At 45.3% G+C, this 17510-nt stretch overlaps 1 protein-coding gene across 1 annotated transcript in view; it reads right to left on the bottom strand.

The window, feature by feature from the left end:
• Nucleotides 1-17510, bottom strand: part of Svopl (SVOP like) — a 56357-nt gene that overhangs the window by 15129 nt on the left and 23718 nt on the right. The window contains exons 8-13 of the mRNA XM_027391469.2: nt 16677-16805; nt 14322-14395; nt 11882-12093; nt 9029-9140; nt 7035-7116; nt 5967-6056 (exon numbers count right to left, since the gene is read on the bottom strand). Coding sequence (XP_027247270.2) covers nt 5967-6056; nt 7035-7116; nt 9029-9140; nt 11882-12093; nt 14322-14395; nt 16677-16805 — 699 coding nt within the window. The remainder of the gene's footprint in view (nt 1-5966; nt 6057-7034; nt 7117-9028; nt 9141-11881; nt 12094-14321; nt 14396-16676; nt 16806-17510) is intronic.

Genomic DNA, 17510 nt, shown 5'->3' with positions numbered 1-17510 from the left:
GTGGGGAAGGGAACCGCCATGTCCGATTGGTGGAAGCTGGTGTAGAGAATCCTCAAAAAGCTAAAAATGGGTCTGCCATATGGCCTGGCCACTCCTTGGCATAAGCACCCAACATCCTACTCCACAGATAGGTGTTCATTGCCAAGTTACTCAGTAGCTAAGAAATGGGAACCACCTTGTCCCTCTGTTGATGAATGGGTAATGAAAATGTAATAAACACAATGGAATACTGTTCAACCATAAAGAAAAATCGAAGCATGAAATCTGCAAGTAAATGGATGGAATTTGAAAACATTAAGCCAGGCAGATCTCTGAGTTCAAGGTCAGCCTGGTCGAACGGAGCTCTAGGACAGCCACGGTTACACAGAGAGACCTAGTCTCACTGAGTTATTATAGTAACCCAGACCCAGGAAAACAAAGGCTGCAAGTTTTTAGATCTGAGTCAGGAGTCAGCACAGAAACCAGGAAGGGACCATGGGGGAAGAGAGAAGGAGATCCAGAAAGGGGACTAACAGGACATAGGCACTATGGAGGGGAGATGACAGCGTGGGGATTTAAATGGGAAGGCAGAAGTTGTCGGTGCTGACAGGGAGTGGGGAGAGGGATAAATAAGTGTTTGAAAAGCCATGGGGAAATATATTGGTTTATGTTTACTTAAACCACACATTTGGATATAGAGAACAGGGAGCTATGGCACTCGAGGCCTTACCCCAAGATCCATATACTAACAAAAGCCCCAATAACAAGTTTGGCAAAGCTTTTGAGTTGTTGGCCAGGGGAGTCAAAGAGATTCCTAAGATAATATATAGGTTATTGTTGTTGCCCTTGGTTACCTCCCCAAACTTGAAGGTGGTACCTATCGCTGATGACACCACACACTTTGGACACAGGGCTTGGAGGGACTGTGGCAGCACTGACATGGGAGCCTCCTCCCAGAGGACTAGCTCTCGGTATCTAATGATGCAAGGCAAGCTACCAATCAAGAAAAGTAGTCAACAGTCCTCACTAGTAATAAAACATAAGAGTGACACCAGTCCCCAGCATGGCGAGATATTCCCAATGGTGCCACAGTGGCACTTCTCCCTTAGGGATAATCTGCAAGTGTCTCATAGGGCCCAAGGCTGGCACTGTAAACCTAGTCACCTACCTGTAGACAGTGAAGTCTCCCTGAAGAAGAGCCTATACTACCATTTCCCTAAACCAACATATTTTCTGTTTTCTAAATAGTTACCCTTATAACCACAAATGAATGCAGCTCCTACCCCTCATTTTGTATCAGAAGGAAACCACTACAGAAATGCACAATTGAAAAGAACAGCTGACCTCAGGGTGCCGAGCTGCAACTGATGTACTACAACCCCCCACTCAGGCTCAGAGAACATGAAGATGAAGCAGAAAGACTAAGATCCAGGGGACTAGGATGCCTGCTATAAAATAGTATCTTCTGTATTACCATGGGTAGCTGTACCCGTGATATTGCAACAATACAAACATGTCCCAAGACCCCGCCCCTAGATGAAAAGCTACCGGCAATTAAGAGCCGATGAAAGGGAGAAACAGGCTTTTTCCTAGGTACAAGCCTGCTGGTAGGTTATCCAATCCTCAGCAGTCAGCTCCAAACACATATGTATACGAGCAATATTAAATGGACTCAGTATGCTATATTCATGTGTGCGTGTAACAATAATTAAGAGATCACACATTTTCCAGGCAGTAGTGCACACCTTTAATCCCAGCACTTGAGAGGCAGAGGCAGGCTGCTGGGTTTGGATATGGGAACTAGCTATGACTACCTTGTGCTCACTATTTATTACTATTACCTTTAAGTAACAGGGTTGGAGGAGGGAATGGAGAGGGGAAGAGGGAACATGAAAATAAGAGACACAAAAGTACTTTAAATCCAGTCCAATGGAGTCAGCCACTGTTCAATGCATGTATGTTGCTTCCTCAGCCAGTTTGGATCAGGAGAATTCAAGTCTGGGAAGCTTCATGCCCACTGCTAAGGTGTTGCCTAGCTTTCTCATGGAGTGAGCGGTCTCCAGGCTTTCCTTGTTGATAGCTTCAGTGCTTATCAAGATTACTTCGGGTGGCACTGCGATGTAAACTTCCCCGGGTTCTACCCAGAGATTCAGATGGTAGAGACAGAGACCCACAGCAAAACCCCAGTCAGCTGCTCTGCGAGCCTTCCTGAGAGAGGCTGTCCCTTCCACTGGGAGGGTGCTGATTAGGAGCTGCTTTCTTCTTATTTCCATAAAACATGCTACACTAGATATGTTAAAGTGAAGACTTTACAGGGCAGGGAGGGGGTGGGGGATTGGGTAGCTTAGTGCTTAGAATGCCTGCTGCTCTTCCATAGGACTGGAGTTCAGTTCCAGCACCTGACACCCATGTCAGGTGGTTGACAACTGTCTGTAACCACAGCCCTGTGATAGCTGATGTCCTTTTTTGGACTCCTCAGGTTCTGCATACCTATAGCAACCCCATCTCCCACACATGTATACACACACACACACACACACACACACACACACACACACTAAAGTTCAATTCAAATGCATCCCCCTACCCCAAGAAAGGGTTTCTCTGTGTAGCAGCTCTGGCTGTCCTGGAACTCACTCTGTAGACGAGGCTGGCTCCCAAGTGCTGGGAGTAAAGACCTGCATCACCACCACTGCCCAGCCCTCCCCCCTCCTTTTAAATGCATCATTTAAAGCAAATGTTTTGAGGTATCTAGTTAACAAATTAACTTAAATAAAAGGAAACTCCCGTTATATATAGTCCAAGCAAAGAGGAAAGGAGAATTTTGCTGTAGAATTACTATAGGCTTACTATGGTGCAGAAGAGATCAGGACAAGGCTCCGTGGAGCTAGACCAGGGGCTGTTCTCCTTTATTCTGGGAGCACCAGGAGTCAGGTGTCCAGGGGTCTAGTTCATGTTCTTATAACATTATGCCATAGACTGACGAACTAGGGGTGTAGCTCAGTTGGAAGAGAGTGTGCCTAGCATACAAGAAGCCCTGTGTCCCAGCGCCTGCAACCCCTTTGGGAGGTGCAGGCAGGAGGATCAGAAGTTCAAGGTCATCCTCTCCTACCTAGTAAGTTTGGAGCCCATGTGGGCTACATGAGACCTGCCTCAGAAACAAAAAGAAAAGCATGGACTGGGTAGTTTGTAGACAGAAACTCCTGACCGCTCCATGGACTGGAAGTTCAAGGTCAGGTTCCCGTATGGCTGTGTACTGGTGAGGTTCCTCTGTCCAGCTGGCAGATGGCCACCTTCTAATTGTATCTGCACTTGTGAAAAAGCCCTGTGTGTGTGGCCTGTTTCATAAGGGCGCAAATCCCAATGGAAGACCTCCACTCTTTCAACCCTATTGCCTCCCAAAGGACACTCTCCAAACAGAGCAGGCTCCCGTGTGAGGTTGGGATCTCAACACAGGAATCCCAGAGGGTGTGGAGACCTAGTGTCAACGACACTGCAAGTTCCCTGGTTCAGCAACGTATAATACATTGGTTCCTTCTTTGGACGGGCGGTCAAGTCCCTCTAGTGTATGAATGACCTTCACCGAAGTCAGTTGCACAGCCCGAGATGTGCAACAGCTGGGCAAAGTAGAAAGGTATGCTAAAGCAGTGAAGACTGCCCCCTGGTGGATGAACCTAAACATGGCATCTCATCAAGAGAGTCGTGCAAATAAATGAAGGCTTGTGTGACACACACACACAGAGCATCTCTAAGAGATGTCAGTGAGAAAGTTCACTCATAACCCCAGCAAGACAAACTTTTTTTTCTTTTCTCCACTACTTCTGTTGTCATCAGTAGCATAGTAGTGATTCTCCATTTCACTCTAACTCCATCACCCCCTCAAAGCTAGCACGGCTCTCAGGTAACCTTCTGAAATGTCTGGTCTTTCCTGAGCAGCTGTCTGCTCACCTTGTTGAAATAACAGGCTGTCAGGACAGACAAACAGCCTTTGTTAGGAGGCCGGATGTCTCTTTAGAATCCCTTTTCAGTGACTAATTTAAGAACTGGCTTTTGGAGTAATAGTCCCCCCCCCCATTATTTCTTTGTAGAGGTATTATGTAGCTCACAAGTTAGAACAATAAAAAGAACTCTACTAGCTACCGTCTTTATGAAATAAAATTGTTACTCTATTAACATTAGTATATGTAGAATTATTTTATCCCAATTAAATGTTCAGTTAGTATTTTTTTAGTTTTACTTTTTAGGTAAAATATTGACCTTATGTAGTTTTCTTGTTGCTTTGGGTTTTTCTTTGTTTTGTGGCAGAGTCTTACTATATGTACCCCTGGAACTCATTATTTAGATAAAATTTGTATCACTCTGGAGATGTCTCCTAGCTTTTTTTCTTTTAAAAAAAATCTTTTTAAAAGATTTTTTAAAAATTTGAGGATTTTATACGTGAGTACTGTAATTACATCATTTCCTCCCTTTCTTCTGCTGCAGCTTCTCCAAAGTCCCCCCCCCTCTCTCTCTCTCTCATTTGTCCTTTCGAGACAGGATTGCCCCGTAGACCAGGTTGGCCTTGAAGTGAATTAAAGTATTTCCTCTCCAGGAATATCACTCCAAACAAAGAGAGTGAAAGATGCTCCTATAGACAAAGAAATGGGAGATCCCAGCACACAGGGAAAGAACCCCAAGTCAAGCAGTCCCCTTCATGCTCCTCCACCAACTGATCTGTCTTGGAAAGCTGGCACTGACACCTGGTGTCCACTAAAGGCGGTGTTCTCAGCAGTAACAATGCTGTCTCCTTGGCTTCCAAGCTTCAGATCTCATCTTGTCTAGACTATTAAGCATTTGCAGACATTATTTGCTTTAACAATGAAGGATTCCTCTGTGGTCACAAAAGTATTTGCTTAATGAGAAATACTCATCTGAGTAGCATTTGGCCTCGGTTATTATTGTTATTATATAATGTCTCCCCAAAGCTGTGCCATGCATGTTTAAATGCTTTGCATTGAAATAGTCTCATCTTCAGAGTCACCTATGCAAATGTGCTATTATTCATCTCTATTTTAGAATGTGGGGGCACAGGAAAGATAAGCTACAGTCTCCCAGAGTTAGGAGCCACTCTGGGCCCAACATGCCAAGCACAGCAGAAAACTCTGGCCTCGGGACTCAGTTCAAATTGTGATCTGTTCTGACCATTGCCAAGGCCCCTAGAAGCAATGGGATGTGGCCTGTCACATAAATAGTCCATAGAGAGAGTGCAACAGGTGACTAAGAAACAAGACTCCATCCCCTCAATGCCAGGGAGTGTAACCTGGCCCGCTTACAAGGGACAGGCTGGGTGTTTTACTCCTCCCTTTCCCTGGTAGGCTCCTCCCTGAAACAGATGAAATAGGTAAAAAAGAATGTTTTAAAAAGCAGCAATGCAATACAAAGTAGCACCCATTTTTAAGACAGGAAACACTTTCAGAGAGGTTTAAAAAAAAAAAAAGTAGTGCCCATCGTTTGGTGGCACATGCCTTTAATTCCAGCACTCAGGAGGCAGAAGCAGTGAGTTCAAGGCCAGCCTGGTCTATAAAGTGAGTTCCAGGACAGCCAAGGCTACACAGAGAAACCCTGTCTCGAAAACAAAAACAAAACAAACAACAAATAAAACCCCAACCTTTGTAGCCACAAAAATCCCGCAGAATTTTATCCCAGCCTGTACCAGACTTCCGCCCAACCCCACCTCCCCATGTCTAGGCTCTGCCTTGTTGGTCTTCCTTCTACTCCCCACCCTTCCCACCCTACTGCCACCCGATACTCTCATGTTTTTCAATAGTCCATCCCAGCTGACAAGCCCCGTAAAAGGTGCAACTCCAAATTACAGCCTATAGGCTGTTAAACATTCATGCCCCCCAAATAAAGCAGAAACCCTCGTTATACCCTCACTCTGATGGCACCGGGGTCCCCATCTCCCTCCCCACTCAGGTTCGGTCTCCCTGCACACCCTTCTTGGGTACCTGGGATATAAATGGCGCCACCATGGCTCCAATGCGGCACAGGGAACCGCTGGTTCCCATCCCCAGAGCGCGCATCGGAGTAGGGTAGACCTGTGGAGGAGAGGCGCAGACAGAGACAACCCATTAGTGACAGATCCTCCCAGGGTTCTGCTCCCCTCCCTCCCTAGCCCCTCCCCTCCCTCCCTAGCTCAGGCTTTGCCCCTGAAGGATACAGAGTGGATTTCAGGGCAGAAGGTGCTCATTGTCTTTGGCATACAGTTTTGAATTCTAAAAAGTTAGTTATTGATTTCTGGTGTGTCTGGATATGCAGGTATGTCGTGATACATGTGTGGAGGTCAGAGGACAACCTGAAGGAGTTGGCACTGTCCTTGCATGTGAATTTCAGGGACTCAACTCTGATTGTCATGTTTGGCAGCAAGTGCCTTTCCCCAATGAGCCATCTCACCAGTCCCATGGCGATTAATGTTGCCGTCAACATATTTGGATTGAGAGCTGCTTAAATTAGTAAATGGCAGAAAGATGAGACCCGCCCTAATCAATTTTTTAATCCATTAATGAATTCAACATTTACATAGACTATTGGAAGGAAGAACTTCAGAAGCCTGGTTAGAGGGGGTGGTCACTGGGCATGTGCTTTTGAGGGTTATCTTAGCCCAGGTCCCTTCTGGTTACTCCTCTGTGCCTTCTGGCTGCTACATGGTGGCAGCCTCCCCCAAACCTTTCAACCATGGTGTCTCTGCTACAGACCAAAGGGTAAACCAGCCAGTCATGGGCCAGAACAACTGAAACTGAACTAAACTAGATCTTCCCTTCCCTAAATTATTTCAGGCTTTTGTCATGGTGACACGTTAGACTAACAACCTGATTTCATTTTAAAAGAAGGAGGCCCTCTCTCTTTCAGAAACTGGATCTCAATAGACTGGAAAAGGCAAAATCCATATCAAGCTCCTAATGCCATTTTCTTAGAATTTCACAGTTTAAGAAACTTGTCAAAGGTTACAGAAGTAGGGGATGCATTAACCCCAGATTGGAAGCTCACCTGACATGCCCTGATTCCCCAATGCTCACCTCAGCAGTGTAAATGTAGATGGTGTTGAAGTTTGCTGCCACCAGGGCCCTCAGCATGAAGAGGAAGCCAATGAGGCCGGCACTAAGGAGGAAGCAGAGGGAGTTGTAGCAGGAGACACAGGCCTTGAGGCATAGCCTCACAAAGCTCAGCCTCAACAGGTGCCGCTTCTCACCTGGCCTAACCGTGATGTCCTAGAGCCAGTTTCCACACAACCCATTCATTTAAGAAGGGTGGCTCAGGCCTGATGCTCCCTGATGAGAACATCTTAGAAAAGGTATTTTATGAATGTGATTGCTTTGCCAGCATGCATGTATGTATGTATGCCATGTGTGTGCCTGGAAGGTCAGAATAGGACATCAGATGTCTTTGGAACTAGAATTCAGGTGGTTGTGAAACACCCAATCTGGATCCTCTAGAAGAGCAACACATGCTCTTATCTGCCAAGCCAGCTCCCTAGCCTCCTCTGATGTGTTCTTTAAATCACTAGATTGCCTGCAATCCCTAGTAAAATGTAAATGCCATGTGTAAACAGTTTAAGGAGCAATGACATGCAGAGAACAAGAGATTGTGTGCTTTCCACACCCAACTGACACACCTACAACACAACCCTATACGTATGGCTCCTTGTAGAAAGAGGGGTCAGAAAGACTGTCAGGAGCTGGCTGCGAGAGTGTGTCTCCTAGAAATGTCAGGGAGGCTACACACATGCTGTCTCATCACCATGGCTACTTGAACAATAACACTAATGGACATGCTAACATGGAAGAAAGCTCACAGGGCTTTGTCAATCCTAGACAACTGGGGAATACTGAGAGCAGGAGAAATGGTCTTCCCCAAGGAAAAGCCCCCCACTTCGTCAATATCCCATACTGAATGATCATAAACCCTGTGATCATAAACATACAGGTGACACTATGAGAGGCTGGATTTATGTATCTAGGAAAGTGTGTGTGTGTGTGTGTGTGTGTAACAGCAATGAAAGAAAAAAGGCCATGAAGTTAAGAAAATTAAGAGAGCAAGGGGGCACATGGGAAAGATTTGAGGAAGGAAAATGAAGGGGAAATGATCTAATTATAATTAAAAAAATAAAAAATTATAATAAAAGAAAAACATTCACAAATCTAAAAGAGAGAACAAAGACAGGCTGTCTTAGGGTTTCTATTGCTGTGATGAAACACCATGGCCAAAAGCAACGTGGGGAAGAAACAGTTTATTTGGCCTATACTTCCACCTCGCTGCTCTTCATTGAAGGAAGTCGGGACAGGAACTCAAAAGCAGAGCAGGACCCTGGAGGCAGGAGCTGATGCAGAGGCCATGGAGGATGCTACTGACTGGCTTGCTCAGCCTGCTGTCTTTTAGACCAGCAGTCCTGGGATGGCACCACCTACAATGAGCTGGGCCCTCCCCCATCAATCACTAGGAACATGCCCTACAGCCAGATCTTATGGAAGCATTTTTTCAACTGAGGCTCCCTCTTTTCAGATAACTCTAGTTTGTATCCAGTTGACATAAAACTAGCCAGTGCAAAGGCTCTATACACCTATAAGATGTAGTTTGTTTTCATTGTCTGGGGTGAAACTTTTTTAAAAATTTCAGTCTATGGTTGGTTGCCCTGTCAACCATATTATTGCTCAGAGTACTGTAGGAAGGCAAATTTGGGGCAAGTACTCTACCACTGAACTGTTTTTCCAGCCTTCAGACACATGTTGTCTGTGTCACCAAACTAGCTCATATTGGTCCAGATAATTTGGCTAAAAACGAATTAGGGCTGTTTTCCAGTTCTCCAAGAAGCTTTGCATAAAGTTAACATCCAGTGCTATACCCACATCCCATAATAGCTGAAGGAGGCAGGCAGAGGAGAGGGAAGGGCCTTTGAATAGACAGCCTGTTTTCTACTCTGCCAGTGTGAGATGACATGTTTCAGACTCCACTGATCCCAGGAGTCAGGAAGTCCCCTTTGATAACCAGTAGAAGCAACCAAAGAGTTAAGTACCTCGAAGTGCAGATATTGAGGAGAAGAAAAAACAAAGCCGTGCACCCCATGGTGATGGACAGGCTCAGTCGTCTGCCCAGGAAATTGATGCCCAGGATATTTAAAGGGTTCACTAGGAAGCAAACAAACACAAGTGCTGACACCTTGGAGCAAGAGTGGTATCCATAGACACCAACGGGACACCTATCCTGTCATCTCATAAGGAAGCAGCTCCATCCTGAACCTAGGCACACGGTCATCGAATCTGTGACTTCTTCAATATACTCCTTCCTTATGGGCCCATGAGTGACTAACACCAGTTACCACAAAGTCCCTTTTCCTTCTTTTTAGTTTTTGATACAGTCCAGGCCTGCCTCTGCCTCCCCAGTGCTGGGATTAAAGGCGTGTGCTACCACCGCCTAGCTTTATTTTATTTTATTTTGCTGCTTACCCTACCACTTTGTAAACTACCAGTTTGCCAGAACTAAATACCATATACCATTGTCCACTGAATTCAAGGCTCCACTGATTATTTTGAGAGAGACTGTGTGTGTCTCGCTATGTAGGCTTGTTTCACCACACTTGGCCCTGGATCTTTGACTATTTATGAGAGACAGGATCTCATATATCCCTGGCCTCAAGTTCACTAAGGATGACCTTGGATTTCTGATCCTTTTGCATCCACTTCCCAAGCACTGGGATACAGGCACATACCACACACACCACTATACCCCGTTCATAAAGCCCTGGGGATTCTGTGCATGTGTATAGACAAGCATACTAACAACTTGGTTACATCCCCAGTCACACGGGCTTTTTTTTTTTTTTAAATGGGCCATCATTTTTCTTGTGGGGGGGGGACCAAAAAACAGTGCTGCCAAATGAAATCTAACAAGTCCTTGTAAAATTATGTATCTTGACATCCTGCTCCAGGGTTTATCCAGGTAAATGGATGGAACTAGGGAAGATCATTGAGTGAGGCAACCCAGACCCAGAAAGGCAAACATGTTCTTTCTCATCTGATGTTCCAAGCTCCAAATCATCAGATGTGAGTATATGGCCTGAAGCAACTGCAGGAACCAAGAAAGTGAAAAGGAACTATTGGAGGGGGGTGGAGAATAGAAGGGAATTACAAGTGACCTGAAGGGGAGAGGAGAAAATGGGGGACTCGTGGGGGAAGCAGGCTAGAGAGATGGCTCAGCAATTAAGAGCACTTGCTGCTTTTGCAGAGGATGGCCTGGGTTCTATTCCCAGCACCCAGCCACATGGTGGCACAAACCATCCATAACTGCAGCTGCAGAGGATCGGAACCCTCTTCTAACTCTGAGGGCACCAGGCATGCACATGGTGCATATACATACAGGCAGGCAGAATATTCATACACATGAAATAAATATCTAAAAAACCATATTAAAATGAAATAATTAGGGAGGGGGATATTAAATACAGAATGAGGGGAAAGGGTAAAATAACAGTAAGAATATCTGAAAAAAGTCATAAAAAGCACACTATTATCTACCTAAAAAAACCTTTAATAATGCAAGTCAGTATAAAAATATACATACACAGTTTAAGTGAAATGTCTCCATCTGGGCGGACAACGCTTCTCCAAGACCTGTAGACTATCTAACCAAAACCCTAACACCAGGCACGAGAAACCCTCTTTTGAGTTGTTGGTCAGAATCACACAAGAGACTATCAAATCGCACAAAAGAGATCAGACCATACAAAAACTAGACAGGACAAACATTACAGGCTATATCGTTGCCCTTGGTTGCCACCCAGCAGCAGAATGTGAGTTCCTATTGCCGAAGACATCATGCACTTTAGACACCTGCCCCTGAGGACTCAAGCTGGCTCTGACCTGACAGCTTTCTTCCTGAACTTTCACAGTGCCAGAGGTGCCATGCGAGCTTCCAAAGGAGGGAGGCAGCCAATAGTCCTGAGAAGCCGTGATGACTATGAGCTACAGCAATGACCAATGATGGGATAACCCTAATGGTGCTGTAGGGGCATGGGTACCTTGGCACTAACCAAAAGCTCTCTACTTAACAAGAGGGAAACCGTGGCTGGCACTGGACATTGCCAACTATCCAAGGTTGTTGAGGTCATGGATCTTGGATGAGAACCTACAACCACCACTTCACTAAGCCAACATAATCCCTAACCACACCACAAATATTTATCCTTATAGCCACAGATAAATGTAATCTTCATCTCCCATCAAGGAAACTTCTCTGCAACAGATGGTGCCAACCACCAAAAACCACATCCAATCAAAATGCAGAGTTGTGGAGCCAGGTTTAAATACTATATCTACAAAACAACTCCTGCAATGTAAGGTTCACTTAGAGATCACTGTAGAAGAGGGCAGAAAGAGCCAGAAAATAAAGGAAGTTTGCTGTTAAAAGAATAAAAATTTTAAAAAGGCCATGAATTTGAGTGTGGGAATTTGGGGGAGAAAAGGAAATTATATTATAATCTCAAAAATAGATGTATCTTTTCATTTGAGACAGGGTCTCACTGTGGATGTAGCCCTGGCTGGCCTAGAACTCATTGTAGATCAGGCTGGACTAGAATTCACAGAGGTCTGCCTAGCACGCACAAAGGTGCACCCGTCTCTGCTACCCGAGCTCTGGAGTTAAAGGTGTGAGCCACCACTCCAGACTAAAAATGTATTTGGAATTGATGGAATGGAACAGTTCAAAGCTTTACTCTTTCTGGCCCTCCTCCCCACAACTGAAGGGGTTGCCATGTGATCTGAAGACCGGTGAAGTTCTACTCGGCAGGAGCCTCACTTAGGGGTCAGACTTCTCTTTGTCCCTGAGCTTCTGGAACCCTGCCTGAAACAGGGAAGGCACATGACAGTCTTACAAGCAATTTCCCCAAGGGTGCTGATGATCATGGTCCTATAGTCAGAGGGTGCAAACAGGTGGCAATAGCAGGGACTTCGGCTCCCCTCTGTTTCCCCGGTGGTCACCACCACCTCTGGTTCCGACCCCGACTTCGAACCACAGACCAGATCCCGCTCCAACAACTCAGCGCTGGCCAGGATAACCCCATAGTAGGCAAAAGAAATTCCCAACCTGGAAGTGAGAAGAGAATATTATCAGCACTTAGGAGGCAGAGGCAGGTGGATCTGAGTTTGAGGCCAGCCTGGTCTACAGAGTGAGTTCCAGGACAGCCGGAGCTACACAGAGAATCCTTGTCTTGAAAAACCAAAACATAAAAATAAAAAAAGAATATCATTAGCAAAAGCTTTCACCAGACTTAGGGGACAGGAAGAACCATGACAGGCAGGGATAAGGAGGAGAGTGGTCTCTATGGAAGGCACAGAGCAAGAGAAACAGAATCCAGAACCCAACACAGCATCCAGGCATCTGAAGACAACTTCAGAGAGATGGATGGATGGATGGATGGATGGATGGATGGATGGATGGATGGATGGATGGACAGACGGACAGACGGATGGATATAGATGCATTTCTGTTGGATGTAAACTTTGGAATAGAATGACTGACTCCTAAAATGTATATTTTTAACACTAATAGATAACCCTTAAAAAGGTTTCCAATTACAAACAGGCAACTGTGTGTGGAATGTTATAGTTACTTTGCATCCTTGCAAACCCTTGGTGCAGGCAGTCTTTTTAAAAGTTTTTATTTTATTTGTGTTTTGCCTGCATGCATATATATGCACTATGTGTATCCAGTGCCCATGGACGCAAGAAGAGGGTTTGGATCCCCTGGAGCTGGAGTTAAATGGCTGAGCTACCATGTGAGTGCTGGGAACTGAGCTGGGGTCCTCTGAAAGAGCAGCCAGTGCACCTAACTGGTGAGCCATGTCTCCAGCCTGTGGTCTTTTTCAGTGTAGCTGTTCTTACACATTGCTGGGTCTGTAAAAACTTGTAGGGATTTCATTTGCCTCCTTTTGGTGACTATGGTTGAGCATGTTTTGACATGTGCTTCAGATTCACAGTTTGGGTGACATACCTATTCAAGCCTTTTGCCCATTTTAAACTCGGTTGTCAGGGCTGGAGAGAGAGCTCAATTGTTAACAGGATTTGCTGCTCTTCTAAAGGAACCAGACTTGAGTTCCCAGCACCCATGTTGGAGGGCTCACAGCCACCTATGACTCTAATTCCAGGAGACCTGACACCCTCTCTGGCCTCTTCAGCCAACCACTCACATGTGAAGTACAGAGAAATACACAATGCACACAAATTAAAAAAATAAAAATCAGAAGTTTAATTACCTAATGTAACTATTGAAGGACAATTACATATATAGCATGTGTTTTATATGTATATTATATACTGCATTATATAGGTATATATCAAAAATGTGATACACCTGTGTGTATATATATGTATATATTTCAAATTTCTTCTTAGTTGATAGCTTGCCATTTAGGTTTCTCCTGATAGTCTATGGCACAGAGACACAGATTTGTTTGAGACGGGGTCTTGTGTAGCCTGGGCTGGCTTCCAAATGGTCGCAGTAGACGACCTTGATCTTGTGTTCCCCCTACTTCACTTTCCAAGTGCTGGCATTTCAGGAAGGTGCCACCAAGCCCAGCTCCGGAGATGCTAATTTAGTGCAGTAGAAGTCATCAGTCCTTCCCTGTGTATTGAGTACTTTTTTTTGAGTCCTGTTTTGGAATCCTTCACTCACTTGAGGTGAGTGCGGCAAAGACATGAAGCACAGAGAGGCCCTCAGAAGTCTGTGCCACCAATCTGTCATTGGTAAGTTTAAAGGATCAGTCCCTGCCGGAGGCTACACAGAAAGCCCAGACCACAAAAGGTCAGGAAAAGACGTGTATGGTCAGGGAAGAGCTGGAAAACTATTGTAAAATATGAAGGTTTCCTTTCTCGGTTTACAATTTTATCATTTGGGAGACGAGGGTAGGGTGGCTGGTATTAGAAAGACAAGACATTGTGGGAGGAACTTTTTGATGACTTCCTGTGTGTTTCTAATACTCCGGAGAGCGGATTTCCAGTGGTCCCTCTTTATCCATAGAGGATCCATTCTAAGAACCCCAGTGGACACCACAGATCATACCACGCCTTACGCGCAAGTTCCTAAACAGACTCAACAAAATAAAACAATTTACAATACACCATAAACGTTAGATGTAAATGTGCCCCTCTCTGTTGAAGTTAAGACAAATCTAATTTTGGACTTTGGTTGGCAATGGGTAACGGAAATCATGAGAGGCAAAGAAAAGAATACGGTGTGTTTGTAGGACTACTCTACCTGCATGGATTTCCTTCTAATACTTATTAACTTTGGCCTTGCAGGAATTGTGTTCTTACCATATGACCCAGATCTGTAGTGTGGTCCGGAGATATTTAGAATCCAGCAGATCTGCAAATCTTCCTCTTTTCTCCTAGGAGAATGGAAAGGAGGGGACAGAATACACATGGAGGGATGAGGACATACTTCTATGGTATTCTTGATCATGCAAATCAAGAGTTGCCCAGGGAATATGGTGTGGTGACATCATCCTTGTGTGACTCAGTTATGAAGCAACACCCCCCCCCCGCCCCCGGATCCAAAGGCTGATGTGTTAAAAACCAGGATCTAGGGGCTGAAGGACAGCTCCTTGTTTAAGAGTACTGGCTGCTCTTGCAGATTGGTTAGATCCTGGCACTCACAAGGCAACTCACAACCATTTCTAACTCCAGTTCCAGGGGATCCAACACCCCTCTTCTGGCCTCTGGGGGCCACTGCAGGTATGTGAAATGCAGATAGATAAAAGTAAAACACCCAACACAAAATATTTAAAAACAAAAACAAAACTGGCCCCGGCTGGCAGATCCAGAGTTGACTTGATCATGAGCATTCTGCTTAGCTGATAGATTAACCCACAGAAGTATTCACAATTAGAGGGCATTTGGACACTGGTGAAAACTTTGAGAGGTCCCTGGGTCCCTGACCCGTTTCATCACACTTGGCTTCTCAGCTGCCACGAGGTGGGCGGTTCTACTCCGACATGCCCTTCGGCCATGATGCTCTGCCGTCAGCGCAGAACAATGAAACCACTGGCTACTGACTGTAACCTCTGAGACAGAGTCAGATGCAACTTTCCCCTTTGTAGGTTATGTCAATGTCTTAGTTACTGTTCTACTAATGTAACAAAACGTAACAAAACACTAGGTGACTTACAGAAGGAAGCTTTTAATTGGGCTTATGGTTTCAGAGGGTTAGAATTCAATGACCCTTTGACATCAATCTAAATGCCTGGACTCGTTCCAGTGTGGCCCCTCCTTAGTGCTTGTCCTCTTTTTGCACCTTCAGGATGAAGTTTCTATAACTGTGCATGCCCACGGCACTAAGGGTAGCCTCCTGGCTCAGCCTTCTTTGTGCTGGCCCCTGTACACACCTACCTCCATCTCAACTCCATCTCTCGTCTGCACGAGTCTTTCCTCCACTGAAACGCCCTCTCCTTTCTGTGCTATTTTCCATCTCCTCATGCCCTGTGGGGATGGCTCAGGCAGCAGTGGCTCAGCTACCCCTGGCTCCTGCATGCACTGTGGACACAGGTACCAACTTTGCAACCAACGCTTCAGGTGTTACCGGCTTACTTCGATTTAAATATACTTCCTTTCTACTCTGGTCTAGAGAGTGAATTCTTGAGCCAAACCTCTATTTCCCTATCTCCCAGGACTTTAATTTCTGAAAAATAAAAAGGGGGAATGTGGGGAGCTAGAAATAGGACTCAGACATTAAGAGTGATTGTCACTCTTCTGAAGAACAGCAGTTTGATTCCCAGAACCATGTCAGATGGCTCACAACTGCCTATAACTCTAGCTCCAAGAGACCCAATGCCTTTTTTATATCCACTGGTGCCTTCACACTTCACCACACACACACACACACACACACACACAACCTTTAAAAAACAAAAGGGGGCCTACTAAGATGTCACACAGTAGGTAAAGGCGCTTGCTGTCAAACCTCATGAGTTCAACTTCCAGAACCCACAAAGTAGAATAAGAGAATTGATACCCACAAGCTGTTCTGATTCCCCCATGCATACTGTGGCATGTACATCAACACCCATACACACAAACACACACATAAGTAGATGTTATAAAAATACTTCAAGCAATAAAACTAATCCACCAACAAAATATGTGAACCATACATATACTAATGTACCACAAGATGTCCCCAAATAGGTGATGGTGGCACACACCTTTAATCCCAGCACTTGGGAGGCAGAGCAGACAGATCGCCGAGTTGGAGGCCAGCCTGGTTTATAGAATGAGTCCCAGGACAGCCAGGGCTACAAAGAGAAACCCTGTATTGAAACCAGATAAAACAAAAAGATAACCCCAAACATTGAAGAAAACTGGCAGGCTTTATAGAAATAAACCTTATCAAAATGAGACAATGCCAATAAAAAAACAAATAACATGATTATTTAAAAGACCACATATTAGAGGCTACAAAGGCAAATGGTGTGATTAGTTCTGCAAGGTAGGAAGCATCATTTAAGGTCTATAGAAGACACAAAATGAAGTCCAGTAATTTACAAGCATTACGGGGCAGTATGGCAGAGAGGAGCGAACTTAAGCCCCACCTCTACTCTGCTCTTTCTAGACCATCACTCTGCCTCTGGGAGCCTGACCAGAGGGTCCTAGTCCTCTTTCTACTGGACTCACCAGGATGGGCTCCACCAGCTGCCCCTCCGGCATGACTGAGCGGTTCATCCTGGCAATGCTCTCCAGGGTATCCAGAGCAGCCTGTGTGTTTCCAGTGGAGACGTTGAAACGAGCAGACTCGGGGATAAACTGGGCACAGATTACAAAGAGCATCAGAGCTGCAGGTACCATAGACTGCAAAGGTGGTGTTGTGACTACTTCACACCTCACTCAGTCCTGACAGCCTCCCACACTCGGGAGGGGTGGCAAGCTCAAAGACACACAACATATCAGACATTCTGATAAATTCATTGCTGACTTGAAAATTTGCTTCTAGGGAGGAAAATCTAGAGAATATGAGACTCTGAACTAAAACCAAAGGACCAACTTTAGATATTTGAATATAATATAGATTTTTTACAGATACATCAGTTATACAAGGTGTTGGATTCTGGGCTTGAGAGCAATTCATATACAACAAATTCTAGGCTGCACTTGAACCTAAGCCTTAAGAACACCCAATGGTGGGATGCAGTTGGCCAAGAAGGCAATGAAGTCTTAGTCTACAACCACAGAGATGGGGCCTTCCCACAGGAAGAAACGGGCCTGAAAGCCACCGGTCCCAGAGGACCTGAGGGGTCTAGCTGTGGTTCTTGGTGTCTTGGTGTGTGTGTGTGTGTGTGTGTGTGTGTGTGTGTGTGTGTGTGTGTGTTGTGGGGGGTGCATACTGGAGATTGAACCCAAGGCCTTGTGCAAGTGAGGGAAGAATTACATCACCAAGCCACAGACCCAGGGGCCAGAGATGGAGGGTGGTGACTTTGAGCAACAACTGTAAACAATGGTCCTATGAGCTTG

The sequence above is a fragment of the Cricetulus griseus genome, assembly GCF_003668045.3.
Source record: "Cricetulus griseus strain 17A/GY chromosome 1 unlocalized genomic scaffold, alternate assembly CriGri-PICRH-1.0 chr1_0, whole genome shotgun sequence".
Lineage (NCBI taxonomy): Eukaryota > Metazoa > Chordata > Mammalia > Rodentia > Cricetidae > Cricetulus > Cricetulus griseus.
The sequence above is the reverse complement of the archived record's forward strand: the minus strand, read 5'-3'. Positions and strand labels throughout refer to the sequence as shown.